The 23767-nt window shown below is 43.2% G+C and overlaps 1 protein-coding gene across 1 annotated transcript in view; it reads left to right on the top strand.

Annotated features, from left to right (window-relative positions):
- TNFRSF17 (TNF receptor superfamily member 17) overlaps window positions 1-16088 on the top strand; it is a 31104-nt gene extending 15016 nt beyond the window's left edge. The window contains exon 3 of the mRNA XM_085630137.1: window positions 13512-16088. Within this exon, the coding sequence (XP_085486263.1) occupies window positions 13512-13765 (254 nt within the window). The 3' untranslated portion in view covers window positions 13766-16088. The remainder of the gene's footprint in view (window positions 1-13511) is intronic.
- Window positions 16089-23767: the final 7679 nt, after the last annotated feature.

Here is a 23767-nt window from a genome sequence, read left to right on the forward strand (position 1 = left end):
AACTTGACTACAGTGTTCGAGGCTCTTGATAAACTACAATATTTTGGTATATTAGGTACCCCCAGGGTCTCCCCTGGGTGTACCAGGGGTGGGAGGTCAGGTACTTATAAGGAGGACCATTATAAAAGAAGTTTAATATGCCCTGGGGATAGAGAAATTGCACATTTCACTTCCCTTATTGTAGTAAAGTGCTTCCCAAAATCGACATTTGTGCTAGGAGCATTGTGGAGTGAGGATCTACATGATTTTTGTATATTCAAGGCCCCTAAAGTGTCCCCTAGGTCTGCCAGGGGTGGGGGTCATGTAGCTATAATCAGGGTCCTTCTGAAAGCGGTTTTATAGGCCCTGGTGTTGGCGAAATTGGACATGTTATTTTCTCCATTGTAGATCCCCAGCTAAATTGGCTAACATTGCAATAGTGTATGCATTCATAACTACTGCAAGGGACAAATGAAAAATATCATTGAAGGCCTTAGGAGAATGGTATTGATAAACAAATGCTGTTGTTGAATTTATCCTAAAATGTACATAAAATAATTTTTATGATTTTCTTGTCTGTAAGCCAAAATTCAGCGTTCTAGTGGTCTGCCCTGATTGGTCAGAGTTAAGTGGATTAGCCAGGCTGCTTTGTTGAAGTTGTAAGTGGCACCCAGGGATAAAGGTTATCTCTTGTAAGAGGACCCTGCTCCACAGGAATGCCAGAGCAGGGGGCAGGGTCGTAAAGCATCAGCTTCAAAGGTAGAAGGGCACAGCCAGGTCCATTTACCCCCTTCCACTCTGAGCCCAGCCAGACGGTAGGCTTAAGGAAGAAATTTGCATATGTAGGAGGGAGGGGAGCTATGGAAATGAGCAATCCTGGTGGTTGGTTTAGCTAGCTCTTGCTTCTCTGCTGAGACTTCAGCCATATTGAATTTTGGAAGAATAGTGCTTTCTGGGAGACTATTATTCCAAACTTTGGAGGAAATGGTCATGCTGTGGGGTTTGCCCTATACCTCATTGGACAGGAGGGCCTTCCTGCTTGACTTCAGAGAACACTGAATAAGTATCTGAGAGGGGAAGAGCCTCTCGGATCGGCTGCTTGAAACTAAGAAGAAGGCTTGCCAAGCTGGAATCTTAATTTGCACCATCAGTCCCTGCATTCTGACTGACTGCGCATTATCTGGAACTATAGCCATTTGGATGTACCTTGCTTCAAAAGGATTAAAGAGTGGTCTTCCTGCAAGCTACATGTTGACAGATCTCACCTGCATGAACTCCACCAAAAGTCTCCTGCCTGGAGTGTATCCGGTGGACTTTTAAGGGTGTTTGCCAGGTGCAGTGTAGAAATTGTGGCCCCACCGTGTCAATGACCATCTTCGAGTTTCCAGACCGTTGGATTCTGGTTTGGAAACTTTGGACCCTCAGGAGGAACTTCAGGAAGAAGTTCCAGAAGTTTGGGAAAATTTGGTGAACTTTAGTGAAAAAGCTCCAGAGGGTGACGGGACCCTCACAGAAAGGCAACCCGGCGAACCCTCACTGAATCCAGCCTGCTGGAGGATGCTGCACGACATCTGGAGACAAATCCTCCAGAAAAGTTTATAAGTGTGAAGGTAAAATCTTGACCGGGGCCTCCTGTTTAATGTATCCGACTAGAACCCCATCGCGGTCGGTCTCAAACTTTGACTTTGTTCCGGTCAGAGCCGACCAAATGTCCAGAAATGGCACTATTGGTTTCTAAGCAGTAGAAAGTGTTTACTCTTTAAAAATTAATATCTCTGGTTTCCTAAATTGGATGTTTTTTATTTGGTGTCATTATGAAGATAAAAATATTTCCTATGTTTATAAATTGGTGTTGGATTTTTATTGTGTGTTGGGTCTTAATTATTTACGGAATTGGCATTGTTAAATGTTTTACATACCTGTCTCTGAAGTTAATCCTGCCTGCTTGCAGCCAAGCTACCAAGGGTTGAGCATGGTAATCATTTTCTGAGACACATTCTGAGCCCTAGACAGTGTTAGTGGCCTTGTTGCAAGTGGTATAACCCACTTTACAACAATGTGTATGCCACACAATGCCATACATTGCCACTTCACTCCATGACACACAATTCCACTCCTTACCACGCAATTCCACACGATTCAACTCTACTCCACGTCATTCAATGCCACAGAATTCCATTCCACTGGCCACAATGCAACACCAGTTCCATTCCACTCCATGCTACACAGTTCCACTCTACTCCACTCCACAAAATGCCACACAATTCCTCTCCATGCCAAATGAATCCATACAATTCCACTCCACTCCACAGCACACATTGCCACACAATCCTACTCCATTCCACATAATGCCACACAACTCCACTCCACACAATACCACAACAAGGATGTTGAGCAGACGCCGGGACTCAAACCTGGATCTGCAGCTCTAAAGTCAGCAGCTCTGGTCGTTATGCCACATCCTCTCCCCTAAATTACTTCTTTAATTATTTCTTGTACAGAGTTTAGAGTACACACATTTCATGTCCACATTAGGACGCCGGGTCTGAAAGTTCAAGCCTGGACAGGAGACAACCTGACTGCAGGATTTGCACTTGTGACAAAAAAAATCAGCTGCAGACATCCCATTCCCTCGTTGTACAATGCCACTACTGGCACAGTGTAAGAAGGGAGAAGCCTCGCAATAGCGTCCCCCTTAAAGAAACATGATCAGTCACTGTCCGGCTTTAAAATAAAGCCACACAGTGATTGGTCATGCCCTTTAATCATCCAGCCCCTGCACTGCCTTCTAAGCACGAAACGCGTGCAGGTCACTCTGACCAGAACCAATCCAGGATTTTCTCTCATGCTTTTTATACTTTAAGGTGCATGAGAGCAACACAAGGTTTGGTTAGGGCAGGTGAACCCAGCATTCCAAAGGATTGTGCTGTCTTCCCTCTGGCTTCGTAATAGAGCACCGGTTCCAGGCCCGAAGTGCACATATTGGGTTGGCTACAGTCAGAGACCTGTCTAACCTGACATGAGGACTGGACTTCAGTCCTACTGCCCAAGGCTTCTATTGCCACTCAAGGATTGGCCCCGCCCTACCTTACTGCATTGTCTCTGCACTGACGAGCAAATGCAGCAGCCAAGGCCCATTCCTTTGGACATGTATAGGGACTTTTACATTTGTGGTGGCTTCCAGTGGTGAGAGAGGGTCAACGTCCTTACGCTCCAGGGGAGGAACCGCTCCTGTCCATGCCACACACTGATATGCCATGTCACACAATGATACTCCACTCTACAAAATGTCACACCACATAATGCTACTCAATGCCACACAATGCCACTCCACACCACACAGTGCCACTCAAATACTTGCCACACAAAAGCACTCCACACCACATAATGCCACTCCAGTACACTCAATGCCACTGCACTCAATGCAACTCCACTCCACTCAGTGCCGCTCCACGCCAACAATGCCACTCCACTCCACACAATGCCACTTCACTCCACATCACACAATGCCACTTCACTCAGTGCCACTCCACTCAATGCCTCTCCATGCCACACAATGCCAGTCCATGCAACACAATGCAACTACACTCCACACCATACTACACAATGCCAATCTATGCCATATAGCTCTTACTACACCATGATGAGGCATTAAAGCACTTAGCAGCATGTCACTCCACTTCACACCACACAGTGCCACTTCAATCCATATAAGCCACTCCACTCCACACAATCTCACTCTACTCTATTCCACCACCTCACAGCGCACTCCACACCACACAATGCCACTCCATTCTACCTCACCCAATGCCACTCCTTGCCACACAATGCCTCTCCATTCCAAATAATGCCACTACACTCCACACAATACCACTCCACGTCATACAGTGATACTCCCTGCCACACAATTATGCTCCACACCATTCAATGCCACTCAATGTCACTCTACAAAATGCCACTCCCTGTCATACAATGCAGCTCCAGCCACACAAAGCCACTCCACTCCATGCCACACAAATAAACGATGCCATGCAATACCACTCCACACCATACCATGCCACTGCACTCCACTCAATGCCACTCAATGTCACTCTACAAAATGCCACTCCATGTCATTCAATGCAGCTCCAGCCACACAAGGCCGCTCCACTCTATGCCACACAATGAAACAATGCCATGCAATACCACTGCACTCCACACCGCACCACGCCACTGCACTCCACTCAATGCCACTCCATGCGATGACACTCCACTCAACCCAATGCCACCCCATTAAACTCCACTCCACACAATGCCACTCCACTCCACTCAGTGACACTCCACTCAGTACAACTCCACTCCACCAAGTGCCACTCAACCCCACACAATGCCACTCCAAACCACACAATGACACTCTATCCCACGTAATGCCACTCCCCACCACACAGTGCCACTCAACTCCACATCACACAATACCATTCCACTTTACACCACACAATGCCACTCCACTACACTCAATGCCTCTCCACTAAATACCACTGCACACAATACGGCTCCACTCCACTCCACACCTCACAATGCCACTCCACACCACACAATGCCACCCCATGATACACCATACAATGAAACTCCAGTCAATGCCAGTCCACTCAATGCAACGTGACTCCCCTCAATGCCACTCCACACCGCACAATGCCACTCTATGCCACACAATGCCATATAGCCCTTCCTACCCCTGACAAGACAGTAAAGTGCTTAGCGGCATGCCACTTCACTCAACTCGATGCCACTCCACTCCACATCGTGCCATCCCACTACACTCCACACCACATAATGCCAATCCATTCCAAACCAGACAATATCACTTTAATCTACTCAAATCCTCACAATGTATTCCATGCCACAGAGTGCCACTCCACTCAACACAATGCCACTCCACGCCACACAATGCTACTCCACGTCACTCTAAGTCCACACATTGCAATTCCACCTCAATCCATGCAATGCCACTCCACTCCATACAATGCTAATTCAATCGATGTCACTCCACTCCATTCAGTGGCATGCAACTCTACTTGATTGTAATTGCTTTTATATAGCCCTTACTACCCTGACAAGGCATTAAAGTGCTTAGTGGCATGTCACTCCACTCAACTCAATGCCACTCTGTTTCACTCTACGCCACACAATGCTAATTCACAACATTTAATTCCACTCCACTCCACTTCACACAATGCCACTCCAGGCCACACAATGCCAATCCACTCCACGCCACACATTATCACTCTACTTCACTCACATCCTCACAATGCTGTCCATGCCACACAGTGCCACTCCATTAAACACAAATGCCACTCCACTCCACACAATGCCAGTTCACTCTGTCACTCCATTCCATTCTGTGCGACGCCACTCCACTCCACTCAATGGTAATGGTATTTTTATAACCCTCATTACCCCTGATGAGACGTTAAAGTGTTTAGCAGCATGCCACTCCACTCAAGTCAATGCCACTCCACTCCACACCACACAATGCCAATCCACTCCCTGACACATATCACTTGACTCCACTCCGTGCCTCACAATGCACTCCATGCCACACAGTGCCACTCTACTCCACACAATGCCACTCCATGCCATAGAATGCTACTTCATGCCAAACAATCTGACTACACTCCATGCCACATAATGCCACTATGCCATGCAGTACCACTCCACAGCACATCATGCCACACCATACCACTCCACTCCACTCAGTGCCTCTTCACCCCACACAATGCCACTTCACACAGAGCTACTCAATTCCACTCCTCAAAATGCCACTTCACACCTAACAATATCACTCTACTTCATTCATCACAATGCCGCTCCATGCTATACAATGCCATTTCACACCACATAATGCCACTCCACTCAATGCGACACAATTGCACTCCACTTCATGCCACACAATACCAATCCACACCACAAAATGCCACTCCACCACACAGCCCACAGTGCCACTCCACTCCACTCTACACAATGACTCTCCACTCCTCAAAATACAATTCCTCTCTACACTATGCTACTTCACATAATTCCCCCACTCCATTTAATGACACTCAACCCCACACAATGCCAATCCACATCACACAGTGCCACTCAACTTCATGCCATACAGCGCCACTCCACACCACACAATGTCATTCCACTCCACACAATGCCACTCCACCAAAGTCAATAGATCTCACATAGGCAAGACATATTGGCCTTTACCAATGCTTGTTTAGTTTTACAAAGCCATGCAAATTGGACTCTGTGTGGCTTTGTAAATACCAAAATACATTTTGCATTGTGGCTGCGTCAAAACAATTGTGCACCCACAAAGCAAAATGTTAGTAAATCGGGCCCTTAGATTTCTGGCATTCGGTTGTGCGCTCAGGGCAGCACTTTGGTCAAGGCAATTTTTTTTTAACTCTTTCTTAAAATATTGGGGGGAGTTTAAATCGTACCCAACTAGTTTACTTGCTAATCTTATAACAGGTAAAAATATTCGTACTTTTTTTAAAAACCTTATGAAGTCATTAATCTAAAAAAGTGCTTTCCAATGACAGTATGTGTATATGAAAAACTTGAATGATCATTACCTCTTAAGCAAAATTACCAATGTTGTACACACTTGCCTTGTCTGGAGAGGTGAAGAAGAATTCTGTGACAGGTGTTTTTTCACACTGCTTTGCTTATTGTGAACTACAAAATATAACTACAAGGTTCAAAGTGCTATGTCAAATCAAAAATAGGGGTAGGACTACCAAAACCAAAGAACACAACTGAAAGTTATTCATGCTGGTTTGGAGCACAGGCACAAAATATATGTTTAATATCTGATATGTTTGGAATCTACTATACTTAGTAACTAGGCTGGTAGTACCGCTTGTTTGCAAAACACATAATTGCAGGCACTTTAAATCTATTTATTTATTTAGTGTTTTAATGCAGGCAGGTATTACAAGTACAGTCATATATATTTAATACTGTAAATGGTCTTTATATATGTATATTTATATTGTACATTGAGTTCAAGTACCATAGACAAGCAATAGTGAGGCAGGTATAGCACACTGAAAAGCAAAGCTAAACAGCACAAAATATAAAAGTGTAATACTGGCAATGATAGGTGTTACTGCCACAGAGTAACTAGCAGTGGAATACGTCATGCTATTTGATCACATAAAGGCAGGAGGGAAGAAAATTATGTATTAGAGCAGGCTTCTTCAACGAGCAGCTCATGAGCTACTGGTAGCTCACCAGCAACCTGGAAGTAGCTCTCCTGTGTGTTGCCAACCCTACTAACTTAGAAGCTATTGCTTGGCTGAAATAATTTACATATACCAAAATTGAGAGTGTGTATTTGAGATGAAAATGTGTTCATTTTCAGAACTCATGAACTGATATTTTAAGGAAAATGACTGAATTTCCAATAAAATTTGAAAACCTGATATTTGAGTGATAAATCATTTGGCATTGAGTAGACTTTTTACAACTGTTATCACCTTGGTCATAGAGGCATTGCTGCTATGGCTCACCCATGTAGAGGCTTTTCATACTGACAAAGCCTTTTTAGGTCGAGCCTGGGCAGCGCATGCGCTGCTCTGCGAGGCATGCTGTATTAAGGTATGGCCGTGAAGCTCCGCCCACTCTCCGCCCAGTTTTTTCCTTGGCTTGTGTCATTTTCCATTGTAAACTGTAGCTTTTCATTAGTCAATAGGCTTAGTAGTCCCTCCTTAGTACCACCTTTCCCCATTTTGTAACCTCCCATGACGGCACCCCCTGTTACGTGTGTTGTTGCTCGCTAGGCTTTAATTACAGCCTTCGAGCACTATTTTCTCAAAGAGCTTTGTCCTGCCTGCTCTTGCCGGCAGGAAAAGGCAGGACACGCTCTCTCCTAACGCATTTGCGATGCAATAGGTCTTGCTTTTGCGAGAGTTCAAGCTATTGGAATTGTAAATGACAATGCTCTTTATTTATCTGTTTTTTAAATAGCACATAAATAAAAGGCATTGTCATTTACACAAACTCTCGTAAATGCGAGCCCTATTGCATTTGCAAATGCTTCTTTACATTACTGCTCGCAACCATGTCTGATGCACTGAGAGGATCGCTGGTAGTAAACTGCTAGAAATCTTGCATATGGTGGCCATTATTACAATTCTAATAATAGTAGATCTCAATGAGTTTAATTGAATATAAGTAACTCTTATCACAGAAAAGGCGGAGACCCCAGTATTAGAAGCAGTTGCTTTAGCTCTTTTTTTGAAGAACAAAAGAAGTACATTGATGCAGCTAGAAGGAGGAATGGGGTTAAAAATTTTGGGAGCCCAGCCAGAGAAAGGTTGATTCCGAGTACATGTTCTGTTTGGGAAAAGAATCTCTAGTAAGAGAGAGTAGGAGTTACAAAGCTGACGAGAACCTCCTGAGATTCTGAGTCAGGAAGTGGGTTCTTGAGAGAATAATAGTTTGTCCATTAACCGTGCATGTTTGAAGGTAGATTTCCTCTCAATTAGAAGCCATCTCAAGTACAACAAGAGTAATATGGTCATATCAAGCAGAGAGTAAAGTGTAGTTTTGAGGGAATTAGGTGAATTTCATTTGGAATGACAGCGAAAACGGCATTACCGCAGTCTAACCTGAAGAGGGCTACAAATCGGACTGGCTCCGTTGAGTCTTGTTCCTGTAAAAAGAATGTTTAAGACACTCCTTTTTGATGGGTGGTTCATGACACCAACTCTGTGCTCATGCAACAGTCCATCAACTTCTTTGGATGCCAGTCACTAATGAAGGGTATCAAAAAATGTATTTAAATTCAGAGGAGGTGCTTTAAAGGGTTGTGTGTGCCAATATTGATAACAAAAATGTTGTATGACAGAAATATCATGCTCTAAATATCGATTACAAAAATATATTTCCATTAGGTGTAGATTTTCTATAATCAAACGCCCATGCGGGTGGCATTTTTGTAAACAATATTTAAGACGAAATATTTTTGTCACACAATATTTAGGCCATGATATTCTGATACCATACCACTGAGGAGTGAGTTCTGGCACTAACAGAACCCCGGAGTTCTACCTTCCCACAGTTTAAAAGTTTATATCTTTAATGTCAGTTAATTCTAGAATATGAGGCAAGCAAAAAAAAAAAAATCACTGGGCATCCTACTGACATGGCATGTTTCAGGCGCAGCCATTGTCCTTCCTCAGGGCTTCACGATTGCAAGAATGGTTGTATGAATGGAGGTTTGATAGAATGTGTGGTGACCATATCCATATGAATCTGGCTTCAGATCACACACCAGTCCAGAGACAGCTACCTTACAGATCACAGAAGATGTCCTCCTGATTAGAAAGATGAGCCCTTCCTCTTGATATTGCTATACCAATAAGCTGATTTCAGCTCCTTCAACCATCCCAACCTCATCCACATCCTGAAGTTTCGACTGGGATTCACTGGCAACATTCATCACTGGTCCTTCTATTATCTATCCGACTGAAATCAGTTCAGTCACATGGACACGTCCTGATACAGGAAGATCCCTATCACCTGCAGAGTCCCCCAGGGTTACACCTTATCAGTCATTTTTAGCCTCTAATTGAGCCCAGTGGGACAATACTCACAGGTACCAGCATCAGCATTTACCAACACACTGATGACACACAACTTGGAACAAAGAAGAATCAAAGAAACGGTGATACAGCCAGGGGATCTGGATTAATCAATTTTCTTAGCTTCATTGTATTACAAGCCAGTTGCATCTTATTTAAATTCATGTTTGTTTCCTCATAGGGCATTTCTGATTCTGTTTATCTTTCATACTCCCTCTTAACGTTCTGCCACCACCTTGACAGGAGCAGTCTAAATAAAGCAAAGCCACTGCCACTGCTCCTCATAGTAATATTTGCGAACCCCACTAAGGCTACTTTCATTACATAACATTCGACTTTGGCTCCATTGAGTCTCTCGAATGTCTAAAGTTTTTCAGCGAACATCCAAAATGGTGACTGGGATGCAATAAGTCTAACCACTGGCAACATCTTGAGGTAGCATTCCATCCATCATTCTTTTTCCTACCATGTTACCTCAGATTAGACCCAGCCACGTGCAAATCAGTCTTAGCCCTGCTCCAGTGGAAACAGTCTAGCCTGAACTGCCATGCCAGGTCTTCTCTGAATCTTAACACAAGTAACCCAAGACCGGTTTCCACCTGATTGGGGTTCTTTAGTCGCTTGTAGCTTGGTTCCAGTGGTTTAGAGAGCAAGGGCCCCAATTCTGGGAATACCCATGGCCATGTACACCAAACAGTTTGGGGGGCTGGACTGTTCCTATTGGAGCAGGGTCAAAACTGATTTGCACATATCTGGGTCCAAACTGAGGCGGCATGGTGAGTAAAAGAAGGACGTGTTGGAATGCTACCCTGAGCCATTGCCAGTGGTTAGACAAATTGCAAGCATTTCTCCCATCACCTTTTGTGTATTTAAAGTTTTTTAACTGCAACCCTTGTTGACATGACTGTGTGTGTGACTTGATGCGTCAATATATATGTTGTTACTAACATCCGACATTTAAGCTTCAAATCTTAGCCCACCGTCCACAAACTCTCTATTCCTAGTATTGAACCAAAATTGCTGAACTAAAGAATCTATGAAAACAGAAGTGCTGATTATAACTACTCAAGGAAAATTGAATTTAACATGGCAAACCTTAAACTGGGAGAGTCGAATAATCATGCAGAGTTAATTAATGTGATCAGAATTCCATACAGGAGGGGGCCTCATGCGGCCGGTGATGGCTTTGGGCAATATTGTTTACCCATTCCAATGTACAATGGAACAAAACAAGAATTGATTTTGTGGGGGTATGTCGCATTGCACCTAATATACATTTGCCGGAGGAGCAGCAGCAAGCGGATGCACACTATTAAAAAGTGTTTGTCAATGATGGAAGTGCAGGTGTTGGTGTGGTAACCAGCCAAGACATAGGAAGAAGGGGGAAAACACTCTCCTTTTTATCTGAAGAAACCCCAATCACTTATCCATAAACCACGAAATGAAGCTGTGCATGCTTGACTGAGGGAATATCAGTTTCGCATTAAGAATAACCAAATTATTTCTGGCATGTATAAATGAAATTAGAACACAGCGATGTTGGATTGCTTCATCCAATCAAAGCAATTAGAAAGCTGACAAAAAACAGTTTTTACTTTATACTTGCATTTGTTGTAAGTATATGTACAAGAAAACAAAAGTGAAACCACTACAGACCACCTGTTTCTGTCCAACGGGTTTCCTTACATTTTTTACCATAAGAAGATTCTCTCACATGATTAATTCAACCTGGTGAAAGCTCTTCTAGTTGAAAAAATACTTATCTGCAGGTTGTTTTGCCACCATCAAGTTTTTATATATCTTTTTGAGCCCAATTCACTTTTCTGTTATTAAGTAACTTTTCGGTGCTGCTCTGAATGAACCGTGTCTCACTACTAGACACAGAAAACAGACTACTGTCACTGTAAGCACCTTACCCTTATATATGGCGAGAAAATAGAGAAAGATATGAAGAGAGTCAGGCATCGATATATATATATATATATATATATATATATATATATATATTTTCCCCTGTAATCATTTGTTTCCGCGGAAATAACTTTTCAATGTTTGAACATTTCTCTGGAATAGAGATGCGTCAGCTACTGAGTCCCCAGCCTGATGTTTTCTAGTTCCGATTTTCATCGAAATGCGGAAGTACAACCAGCAATGCAGGTTCAGTGGAATGGCCATTAATAAGACACATAAAGTGGTGGTGTTTATTTGCTTGTATTTGATGAGATTTGTGCCCTCATCTTAATTACTTGGAATGCAATTAACAGCAGTTAATAGCTTCAGAGAGGGCAATAACGCTTAAGAATATGCTATGCAACTTTACTATTAAACTAGTTAAGTAGGACCCAAATGTGGTTGAATCTGGGTATAAGGACTTGTATATGGATGAATAAAGTTGCCTTATTGTTCTTCGTTTTTCTTTTCCTTATTGAGGGTGTTTTATGTTTTTTGTTCAATTACCATGATATTATGGGCGGCCTCAATTTGATGGAATTCAGAAAAAAAAGTAAGGCAAGAGAGAGTCTCACAATTGTATTTGTTGTCAATGATTGTAATTACATTTTACATATATTAGATTTATTAAAAGAATATTAATGACAACTATGGGAAGCTGCAATAAAAACAACTAAATAGCAATACTTGAACGGCCAAGGGCATACATTATACAGCAAATTAAGGACATGTTTGAAGTTTAGAGTATAGCAGTCATACATGTCGAGGAAATTGCCCCACATTAGTTAGAAACATCATCCAAACCTTTGAGGGGAAGGTAGCTCTCTCTAGGGTGCAAATATTGCATTACTGCTTGTAATTATAAAAACCCATCTTAAAGTAAAATCTGTACGGTTGAGGAGAGTGACAATACGGAAAATATGAACATGTGACAATTTTAATCTTTAATCTAAACAGAGTTTGGATTGCGTGGTAGCTGATGGGGTATCTGAGGAGGAGGAGGAGTTGTCATTGCACACCTATGTGATATAATCCTGTTCAGTCAATTTTCAACGGATGTATGACGTTACAACGCATACTTTTACAACGCATGCACTTACAACACAATTTTTACAACGCAACATCCACTACAACGCATTCCATTACATCGCATGACACTACAACGCATTTTAAAAAACTACCTTTACAACGCATTCTATTACATCGCATACTACCTTTACAACGCATACCATTACAACGCATAATGTTACATTGCATTTAAGGTAAGTATTGGATAGTATAGGGGTAAAAATTACTATTCTTACTCCAGGGGGTGCAACAGTAGGGTAAGTGTTGGATAGTATAGGGGTAAAAATTACTATTCTTACTCCAGGGGGTGCAACAGTAGGGTAAGTGTTGGATAGTATAGGGGTAAAAATTACTATTCTAACTCCAGGGGGTGCAACAGTAGGGTAAGTGTTGGATAGTGTAGGGGTTAAAAATTAATATTCTAACTCCAGGGGGTGCAACAGTAGGGTAAGTGTTGGATAGTGTAGGGGTTAAAAATTACTATTCTAACTCCAGGGGGTGCCACAGTAGGGTAAGTGTTGGATAGTGTAGGGGTTAAAAATTACTATTCTAACTCCAGGGGGTGCAACAGTAGGGTAAGTGTTGGATAGTGTAGGGGTTAAAAATTAATATTCTAACTCCAATGGTATGCATTGTAATGGTATGCGTTGTAATGGTGTGCGTTGTAATGCCTGCGTTGTAGTGACATGCGATGTAGTGTCTGCGTTGTAATGGTATGCATTGTAATGGTATGCGTTGTAGTGTCATGCGTTGTAAAGGATGTTCCGTTGTAATGCCTGCGTTGTAAGTGTAGTGCGTTGTAATAGTTGCGTTGTAAAGGTTGTTCCCCATTTTCAACTACTTGATCGATTGATCCGTGGTTGGCTAAACATTCCAATTGGTGTTTTTTTGCAGATTCGGGGACAGACCCACATGTTGCACCTCAAAATGGCACTGAGAGTCGCGCGAGAGGAGAGGCCGCAGAAAACCATCTCACGAAGACCTATGAAACTGAAAAACGACCAGAAACGCGTGAAGCAGAAGTGAAGGACTGCACTTGTGAAGTGTGTGGCTTGATGAAACTCCAGGCAGCCTCTGACGTTCTCTTCCCTGTACCAGCCACAGAAGAAGGGGCGACTCTTCTGGTCACCACAAAGACATATGACTAAGGCAATTAGATGGCAAAGGCAATGGGTGACACATTCGTGGGGAAGGGGAAACCACGCTTCACCACTTAGGCGACTGATGGTGGATTGCGCCATTCACCAAAGTATACCTCCGCCACGTGTTAAGTAAAGATCCGTTGCCAAGAGGGGCTATTTTAAGGAAAAATTCTCACTGTCCATTGATGGCATACCTACTGTTTTTGAAGGATGATTAAAATGCAAAACCTGAACAGAAGGTGTGAAACCCACCCAATGAGAGGACATCTCAGTGCATGAACAAGTCAGTAGGCACATTAAAGTAGGCATTTGATACAATGGAAGAAATGTACTTTGGCATGGGCAAATATTTTGTGCTGGTTCTGAGATCTTATTTTTCTTTCAAATGTGTTTGAAATTAGCCACTCACGATAGCAATTTCCTTTTCCAGCCATCCTCTACTAGTGGGCGCTTCATTCACTTAAACCTGCATTGACAAAGCCAATCGGTGTGGGGCTGGCTGCTGGCGTTTTGCTTATTTTATTTTTTTATGGTGTTTGCAAAATAATATTATATGGGAAGCTACCATGCCCTTTTCAATCTATAAAAAACATTACAACAGACAGGAAGAGCAGCAAGCCATCACTCAGAGACATTAGCCATTGGATGAAGTGGGTTGACCCACTATTCATGCTGTACGCTGTTGTGGGTGGAAGAAAATGTGATAGTGTACGCTGTTGTGGGTGGAAGAAAATGTGAATGACACAATAACAGAGCAATGGATGAAGAGGACTGGCTGGAAGTCCCTATAAGTATATTTTACATATGATTTAGTAAGATCAATAGCTCTTGGCTAACCCCAGTCCTAAAAATGGAGAACCCTTCTATCAGCCAAGACTGAGCATGGAGATGTTTGACCAAAAGGAGTGGACTATCAGCTAAGCTACTGATTTTGAACCTGGGGCCTGGGTGCAAATCCAGCCTTGACACTAAATTGAAACTAGTTCAATGGTGAGCAAACCATTTAATTTCCCTGTGCCTGAAATACAAATGCGTCAAATGCAATTGTAAATATGTGAACTGGAATGAGAACGTGTAATTCTTTACTTTAAGAAATCTTTATTCGGCCATACATGGCCATAGAAGATAAAGAAAACACAGTTAAACATACGATCTAAGACGTAAAATAAACACAATAGATAAAATAAAAATGATGTGCCGCATAAGATACAGTTACCAAATAAAAACAACATCAGCAGTTCCTATTAAAACAGCATTACCTGCTGGGGGAAGCCGAGCAGCAAAATAAGAACAAGTGGTATTGGGGAACATAGGCTTAAGGCAACTATCGAACATAAAACTGCAATCATGCAAAATACACAATAAAATTGGGGAAATTAATCAGGGACGCTTTGTGTAAAACTATAGCTAAGATAGTTGAGTAACAGTGAGATCACTGACACGAAGAGGGGCGGCAAAGCTAAAGCTCCTATTGGCGGGGAGTTCACAGTGTTTGAATAGTGGATGGCGAAAGCAACCAAGCTATAAGAATTACCCATCCATGGATGTTCTAGATCTTACCATATCTTTAAGAAAAGAGCTCAGCCTAAAACATATAACAGGGGTGTTCAATAACTGTAAATGAAATAGTACTTATCTACACCTGCAGGTGTCCCAATGTGTTTATGAGGGGCTTGAGAAAATGTCTATGTGTCAGATTGAAAAGAATGCAAAAAAAACATAAAACGCAGCAGTGATTGCTCAGCAGTGTCGTCACAGGGGCAGGGTGGGACTGATTCCCCAAGAAGCCAGTTTCTCTGCCGAAGTACAATAGCCGCCAAACCATGCCGGCTATGTAATGAAAAAGGAGAGACCTCTCCCAGTGTGTGAGATCTAAAGAAAGGAAGAGAGCAGGCAAAGGACCTATAGAAATTCAACACTGAGCTTTTTGTTAATTCAATTTGCAATCTTCCTTCTTCACTAAATTGCAGAAAAAGGAGCTTGACCTGTAATTTATCCTTATTAATACTCCTAGAGGTTTTAAATAAGGAAGCCACACCCAATGCATGAGATGTTTTTGAGATATAGTTCAGCCACTGGATAGCATACCCCTTATCCAAACTGAGACAATCCAGAATGATGTCTCTGCAAAGTGTCACCTGAGGGTTAACCCATACGCTAATCCATAACAGCAAAGGGGCCAAATGCGCCCTATCTGCGTGTAATGCTGGTTTAGCTCCGCGTGGACAATACAGTAGAGCTAGACGGCGGGAGGTGCAAAAACCTCCGGCATATGCGATTTCCTCTGCTTGGAGCAAGAAGATGTTATGATGATGGGCCCAAATCCCCACCCAATCGTGGCTGCCAGAACACACTTAGCCTTATACACATTTAAAAGAGGGGAGATAGTCTCTTTCTCCGTAGGAGATGGGAGATTAAAAATTGCTCCCACCGCTCTGCAGAGCTAAGACATGAGCTGTTCAGCTGGGACCCCCAGGAACCCAAAACATTTAAAATTACTCCCTGATAGCTAAAACCACTTAAAATGCAGAATGACTGGCCCTTAATGGTGAACTTGGGGGTTTTCATTCAGCCTGGCCTACACGCTCTGATCTGCGGTTTCCCAGATGTGTAATTCGACGATGTTACCATGCACAGTTCTCCATTACTTCCCTGCTAGGTAAATACCAAGACGTACCTACTAATATGCTAGTTAGTTGCTAAAGGGGCCAAAGTAAGAAGGCACCTATTACAAAAACTAGAAAACAATGGAAGGATCATGATTCCATGTTTGTTCACGCAGCCTATGCGATCAGGAAGGTTGAGTTTACCTCGGACTCTGTAGCTTTCTGTATGAGATACTCTTACAATCCATTTCCCTATACAGATAAACCCATGTATAAAGATTTTGCTTATTTTATGAGTTGCAGTCCCCAGTTCGCATCCCAAGTACAGTTCACGCAAAAGTTCCCTGAATGTTTGCCTCAACTTAGACAACAATTTAGCATATCAGCAAGGGCCGGCAAGAATGATCGCTAAGCGCACTTAGCGCAGGATAATTATCGCCGGCTATCGCTGCTTTCTATCTTGGAGATAGCGTGCTATCAGCAACGCTTATCTCCAAAGCGATAGTAATGCAAGCGTTAGCTGGAAAACAGTGTGATTATTGCTGGAAATCGAGCGATAATCGCACAGTGACCGGCGATACCTTGCTGATAGGGCAGGGTGGTCTTAGCCACGTAATCCACCTCCCATTGGATTACATGGCTGAATCAGATTACAAGCAGGCATAAGGTAAGTAGCGATAACCGTGGTTAGCGCTACTTTTCTTATCGCTATGCTTGTTAGCGATTCCCTTGATAATTGGAGAAATGTCGGTTAGCGACATTTATCCAGTTATTCCGGGAAGGAACGCCTACCTTGCATCTCATTAGCGATGAAATGCAAGGCGTTAGTGAAATGTGCGATGGCACACGCTAAAGCCGGTTAGCGAGCCCTTGCTAATACCGCGTTAGGATTATCGCTGCTTTACGGCCGAAAACGGCCGCTAAAGTGGCGATAGTCGTCTTGATGATATGCCCCTAAAGCCTTTGGGATTTTCGATGTATCATGCTGGAGTTAGCATACAAAGTGAGCCAATTCATGTTTAGAGCAAGTGAGCAGTGTTACCCGTCTTTTTAGCTTCCTTTGCCTCTTTGTTTCCTTTTCCACACACAACACAAAGACGTTTACATTGTAAACTACGTGCAGCTTCACTTAAAACTCCAGTCACCAAGCATTTAAGTCTCCAGAGCTGTCACAAGGGAAGGGAGCATAAAGGGCCATTTTCTCCAGGCCCAGCTCGTATCAAGGCCTCGCGCTGCCACTGCGAAATCTATTTATACGTCACTATATTTTTGATAAGGCAGATAACCTTAGCTGCCACTAGATGGCGCCTTAAAGTCATAGAAGGGCCCCACATCACATTTGTGCCCTGCTCCCACTAAAAGCTTCCAACAAGCCTGTAAACGTCTATCCATAATGGCACTTGGGTTACACATATATCCGAGTGGAAAGTGTCCATATTGCCATAGCACAAACATTTTGCAGTGGCACATGGAGAACACATATTATTTGTCGTACCAGAATATTTTTTTTGAATGTCTGAGCCAAAACTATGGTACATATAAATGATAGTACGCATTTAACGACCCATATATTCGCTTTTATGCAAACCTTTGTAGAAATCTGGGAAGACATATTTTTTAAAGTGTTAACTGTCCCATTTCCTCCTCCGATTAGCTGGTTTTTGTACTTCGATGCCTATTTATTTAATCACTGCTTTTCAACCTGTTTCCGTATTTTGTAACATAACAGTAAGCTTGCCTATACTCTGCGTCCGTGTAAACATGTTAGTAAATAAAGTGAAATGCTTCCTTATTTCTCTTTTTATTTTGTAATATTTACGCTTGATCCATTGCCCTGAATTGCAAATAAGAAATCCAGATTTAAGGCAGTCCTAAGGGCCTGAAATACGATGGATTGTGCCTGTTTTAAGTCTGCATTTCCTGGCTTAAAACACCCTAAAATCTTGAAAGATGAACAATTTAAAGGCCCAACATGGTAGGCGAGTCTTATTGGGCATAAAGATTACACAAATAGGTACAATCAAGAATGTCCAAGTATGGAAAGAAGAACACCCTGAAGAAGGTGTTACCCCAGGGAAAGGGGGTGTTACACCGAAACGCGCGTCGGCGTCTCGAACTGAACTGTTCGTTACACAGATCCACTAAGACCCTACAATTTCACAAGAATAATCCTTTTGTTGTTCCATTCTTCTTTCCATACTTGGACATTCTTGATTGTACCTATTTGTGTAATCTTTACGCCCAATAAGACTCGCCTACCATGTTGGGCCTTTAAATTGTTCATCTTTCAAGATTTTAGGGTGTATGTGTTATTTTGTTGTTATGGTGTGAATGGATTTAAGTATGAATGAGAATGTTTGAATAATTTTATATCACAGATTGTCCATGGGTATTATTGTCTTGGAGGACTATTATGTCCTTTGCTTTGTTGAATTGTCTCTGCAATTTATAATTTTTTTTCAATTAATTTCAAAATAAAAAAATGGATTAACACCATATTTTGATTTGTAACGTAATCTTTGCACGGTCTAGATAGAGTGGTTTTTGCCTTAAAAATTGACTTAGATGCATTAACTAAATAATTATAGGTACAGCAGATTATTTCGTGTTTACTTTTGATTTATCCCCTGCTGCTCTACCTTCATCTACCTAGGGGTTCCCCTTTTATAGTGGTTAAAACACCCATAAGACTGTTAAAAAGGTTCTCTCTTACTCAAGAAAGATTTAATAATGTATTAAGCCAGGGCCAAGCCCTTACTGAATTGGGCCCTACTACCAGACTCCTTTGTAAGTCAAGCCTGTGTTCATTGTCCTCCCTTAGCATATCTACAATGCCTCATGTGCTTTGATGCAGCCCACTGTCTTCTGAAGCGTCTTCATTCATACTCGTTGGTGCTTCTGGGCTGATGAGGGTGGAGGGACGGTGGAACATGCAACAGTGGTAATATTTGTATCGATGCAGGCAAGCTGATATCGTCTACTGCCAGTTTTCTTGAGTTGTATGTCGGAACCACGCAAGCATTTACCATGCCTACCTTAACAACGTGACCTGAAACACAAATGTGTCCTTACAACACATTCTTTTACCATGTTGGGGAAAGTGCTGGACTTTGGAATAGTTTACTATTACAACTCAAGTTTGTGCAACAGTAGGGAAAGTGTTGGACTTAAAGTCCAACATCAGTCCAACAACGCTTTCCTTAAGGCAAGTCATTGTAAGGACTTGCGTGGTAAAGGTATTCATTGTAAAGACGCATTCATGCATCGGACCAAGTTGTTAAGGCACATCGGGGTTTGAGCCGTAATGTAAATGCTGCTTCCCATTTTCTTGACTTAGCGATGGTGTCGAGTCCTTTGTATTGTGACTCAAAGCTCAACCTGGATCTGCTTTTTGACAGAAGTGTCAGACTTCATTGCATTCTTGGCATGGAGTTGCTGGTCTTGCATGGTGATTGGACGAAGTGTTAGATGCTTTCTCCGTTTGTGTCAAATGTTAAGCTAACTTGATCTAGCAAGCACTCATCATTTTCTCCCTCTTCCCATCACATGGACCAAAGTTCTGAGGAAAAAAAGCCTTTGGGTATTATCCAAGGCTAGAGCGAGTGGAAGGTGTTTGTTTATACGCCAACTCTGCTAGAGGTGTGCAGGTCAGACCACTGATGTCCATTGCTGTAACTTCTGAGCAATTGTTAAAGGCTTCAATTGACCTTTTCAGTTTTTACTTCCGGCTTGGGTTTGATAATTAGATGAGAAGTGGAAGGAGATTACTAACAGCTGATTCATTTCACTCCAGAAATAAGACAGGTTAACATAGCAAAAAAGTATTTGACACAACCTGTAGTTTGCCACTCATATGCCTGGTCTTTTTATTTCTGAAGATTGCAATTCTACACATAACCAGGATTGATTGACTAATTGTTAATTTCCCTTGCAGCAAGAAAGGGGCTATATGGACTATTGGGGGTGGATGAGGGAGGGAGGTAGGTCTCGTCTTACAGTGTGGCCAAGGCGAGAGTGAGCTTGGGCAGGTGAAGAGATGTGTGTCCCTGAAGTCATTATTGGCCAGCAATGGAAGCCCCCAAAGGGCTCAGTGAAAGTGGTCCTCCCAAGGAAGGAATAGCAGCCAGTTGGTAACTCAAAGGAATACACTTGGGGAGTAGACACATTCTCAGCCTAAAAGGGCTGGTGTTCTGCCTGGTCCCCCATCACTTTGAAGGGCATAGTGGCCAAGACCCATCCGCAAGATGGTACTTTAACTCTAGACACAGTAAAGAACTAGGAAGGCATGCAAGGGAACACTAAAGGGTTACCAGCTGTGTGGGTGGGGGTGGGCAGAGGACAGTGCTCTATCTTGTCCTGAGATGGTGCTATTTCCTTTTCTTGGTGGCAAGCCAACTGCTGGCCTGTACAAATCCTGGTACAGGATATATGGGAGCCACACCTGCAAGTATTTTCCTAAAGAGGGAGACTCAGGGCTCAATTTAATTCTTCGCATTTGGGCTATTTTCTGCCAGGTCAATGAAGTAAAATACTCTGTTGCACTGGCGGAGGTCCCGGCCGTCAAAATTAGAAATGTCAGTCAGGCCACTGAACATCTCTAGCATCAAAGCGGTTCCAGTGAATTCATTGGAACTTTGCCCTGCGGCTCTGTCAAACATGACTGAGCTGTACAGCAGTTTCTAAAGTTTTTTTTTTTCCAAATACAAAATCCACCCCAAAAATGCCCCGTCACCATGGGAGATATCTCACATGGTGAAGGGATTTTTATTAGTTTTTTACTGTCCATTACAGCCAGAGTTTGCCTGGCAGTGACAGGCTGTAAGACTTGGCTATATGTCCGCCCATTCTAATTGGGCGGATGGAGATATTGCCAATTCCCGGATGGCCCTTATCCATCGAGCCCGGGGACACGTTTGGCCACGTGGGAGACAAAGTAGTCTCTGCCGTGGTCAAACTTTGACCCTCCAGCTTTAACATTTTGTGGGTGGACCATGATGTTGGCGGTAAGCACATTCCATTGTCATTGCGATGGAGCATGCTTACCGCCAATATTTAAATCAGTCCTTATTTCCGTTAACGTATACCTGTAATACAGCTCATGATAATTTTAATTCATCTCCCTAGTATCGGAGATAGCTCTATTGGGTCACATAGACAATAGGGTACACTGTGTAATTGCTGCTAGAAAGAAACATGGAAACTACGGTGTGTCCGGTGGGCCAATATCCTAGCTTCAGTAAACGAAGAGTGACCATAACAGTCTAGAATGATAGAGATCCTTGTGTTTATGTAAATGATGTGTGAGCGTAGGCCAGTTCCACCAGGGTTGGGCAGCCCTCGCTCCCTCAGAAAAGGATCCCATCATCTTCCACATGAGAGCAGTACATTTTCTGTTATCCCCAGGAAAGATGTTTGTTACCCAGTGCAGTGACTTGGGGAAATGAAAAGTGCAGATGGAGACACTAGAAGGATTTTGTTCACTGGTCCTACATCAAATGGGGCAGTGTACACTGCCATTATCAATGGGAAGCTGATTGCTGGCAGTCAACAAAGGCTGCTCTTTCCTCAGACCAACCTATGGGAGCAGGATATCCCGATAAGGTAAGGTGACCATGTGCTTCCTGGCCCCTCAATCCACTTATTTGGGGAGATCGATTCTTAAAAGACATATTAGTTTTAAGGTAACTTCCTTCTCTGTCTTCAGCTGGATGTGTATTTGACTCGAGTCAAAGTGAATTTGACTCGACTGCGAAGCGGCAAACTTCCCGTAATTCAGGCAAATTCTACGATTACTACCCATATATTCTGTATGTTGATATTTTCACGTTAAATTCTGGACCTTTTCACCACTCATAAGTTATTTAGAAAACATCCTTTGCCAACATCCACCTAGTATCAAATTCGGCAGGAAAAAAATATTAAAGTTAACTTGCGAGAAAATGCCACATGTATTTTGAGGGTCTGCTAAAACTTGCGATGAAATATTGCCACTTTACAGTTGCCAGGAAAGAATTCTATCACGGTGTAAACAATGGAAGAAAAGTATAAAAGTCTGCAAGCTTCACTCATAATAAAATATTTCGTCATGTTGCTGCCGCAATTTATTTTGATTCAAAAAGTCTACCGGAATGGTACAATGCAGGTGCCTGGTATGACTTCAGATTTTTCGAGTTCGAGGTTGTTGTCCTTCACCATTTTTAGGTCGAGCCTAGCGTTGCAGGGCATGCGTTGCTCACTTTGCGAGGCATGCTGTATTAGGGTATGTTTCAGAAGTGGTGTGGAAGCGCCGCCCATATTTGTCATTGGCTGGAGTCATCGTCCATGGTAAATGCTGGCTTCCGATTGATAATGAGGCTTCTTAGTCCCTCCTTGTTACCGCCCTGTCTCCTTTTGGGACAGCCCATCAGGACAGAATCTTTTACTTGGACGTTACACTGTCTCCTTCATTAGTCGGTAAGCACTATATTTTTTTCACAATGGCAACAGCTTGTCTGGTATTTGTATTCGGAGTTTTAGCGCGTGGCTGTAGAGCCTGAGAACCAGGTCAGCAGAGCAGTTGTAGAGCCTGAGAACCAGGTCAGCAGAGCCGCTCTAGAGCCAGAGAACCAGGTCAGCAGAGCTGCTCTAGAGCCAGAGAACCAGGTCAGCAGAACCGCTGTAGAGCCAGTGAAACAGATCAGCAGAGCAGTTGTAGAGCCTGAGAACCAGGTCAGCAGAGCCGCTGTAGAGCCTGAGAACCAGGTCAGCAGAGCAGTTGTAGAGCCTGAGAACCAGGTTAGCAGAGCCGCTCTAGAACCAGAGAACCAGGTCAGCAGAGCTGCTGTTGAGCCAGAGAACCAGGTCAGCAGAGCTACAGTAGAGCCAGAAAACCAGGTCAGCAGAGCAGCTGTAGTGCCAGAGAACCAGGTCAGCAGAGCCGCTCTAGAGCCAGAGAACTGGGTCAGCAGGGCCATTGTAGAGCCAGAGAACCAAGTCAGCAGAGCTGCTCTAGTGCCAGAGAACCAGGTCAGCAGAGCTGCTCTATAGTCAGAGAACCAGGTCAGCAGAGGCGCTCTAGACCCAGAGAACCAGGTCAGCAGAGCGGCTGTAGAGCTAGAGAACCAGGTCAGCAGAGCTGCTGTAGAGCCAGAGAACCAGGTCCGCAGAGTCGCTCTAGAGCCGGAGAACCAGGTCAGCAGAGCCGCTGTAGAGCCAGAGAACAAAGTCAGCAGAGTTCCTCTGGAGCCTGAGAACCAGGTCAGCAGAGCTGCTGTAGAGCCAGAGAACGAGGTCAGCAGATCTGCTCTATGGCAAAGAACTGGCCCAGAGAACCAGGTCAGTGAACCAGGTCAGCAGAGGTGTTGTAGAGCCAGAGAACCAGGTCAGCAGAGCCGTTGTAGAGCCAGAGAACCAGGTCAGCAGA

Source organism: Triturus cristatus, chromosome 10 (genome assembly GCF_964204655.1).
Source record: "Triturus cristatus chromosome 10, aTriCri1.1, whole genome shotgun sequence".
NCBI lineage: Eukaryota > Metazoa > Chordata > Amphibia > Caudata > Salamandridae > Triturus > Triturus cristatus.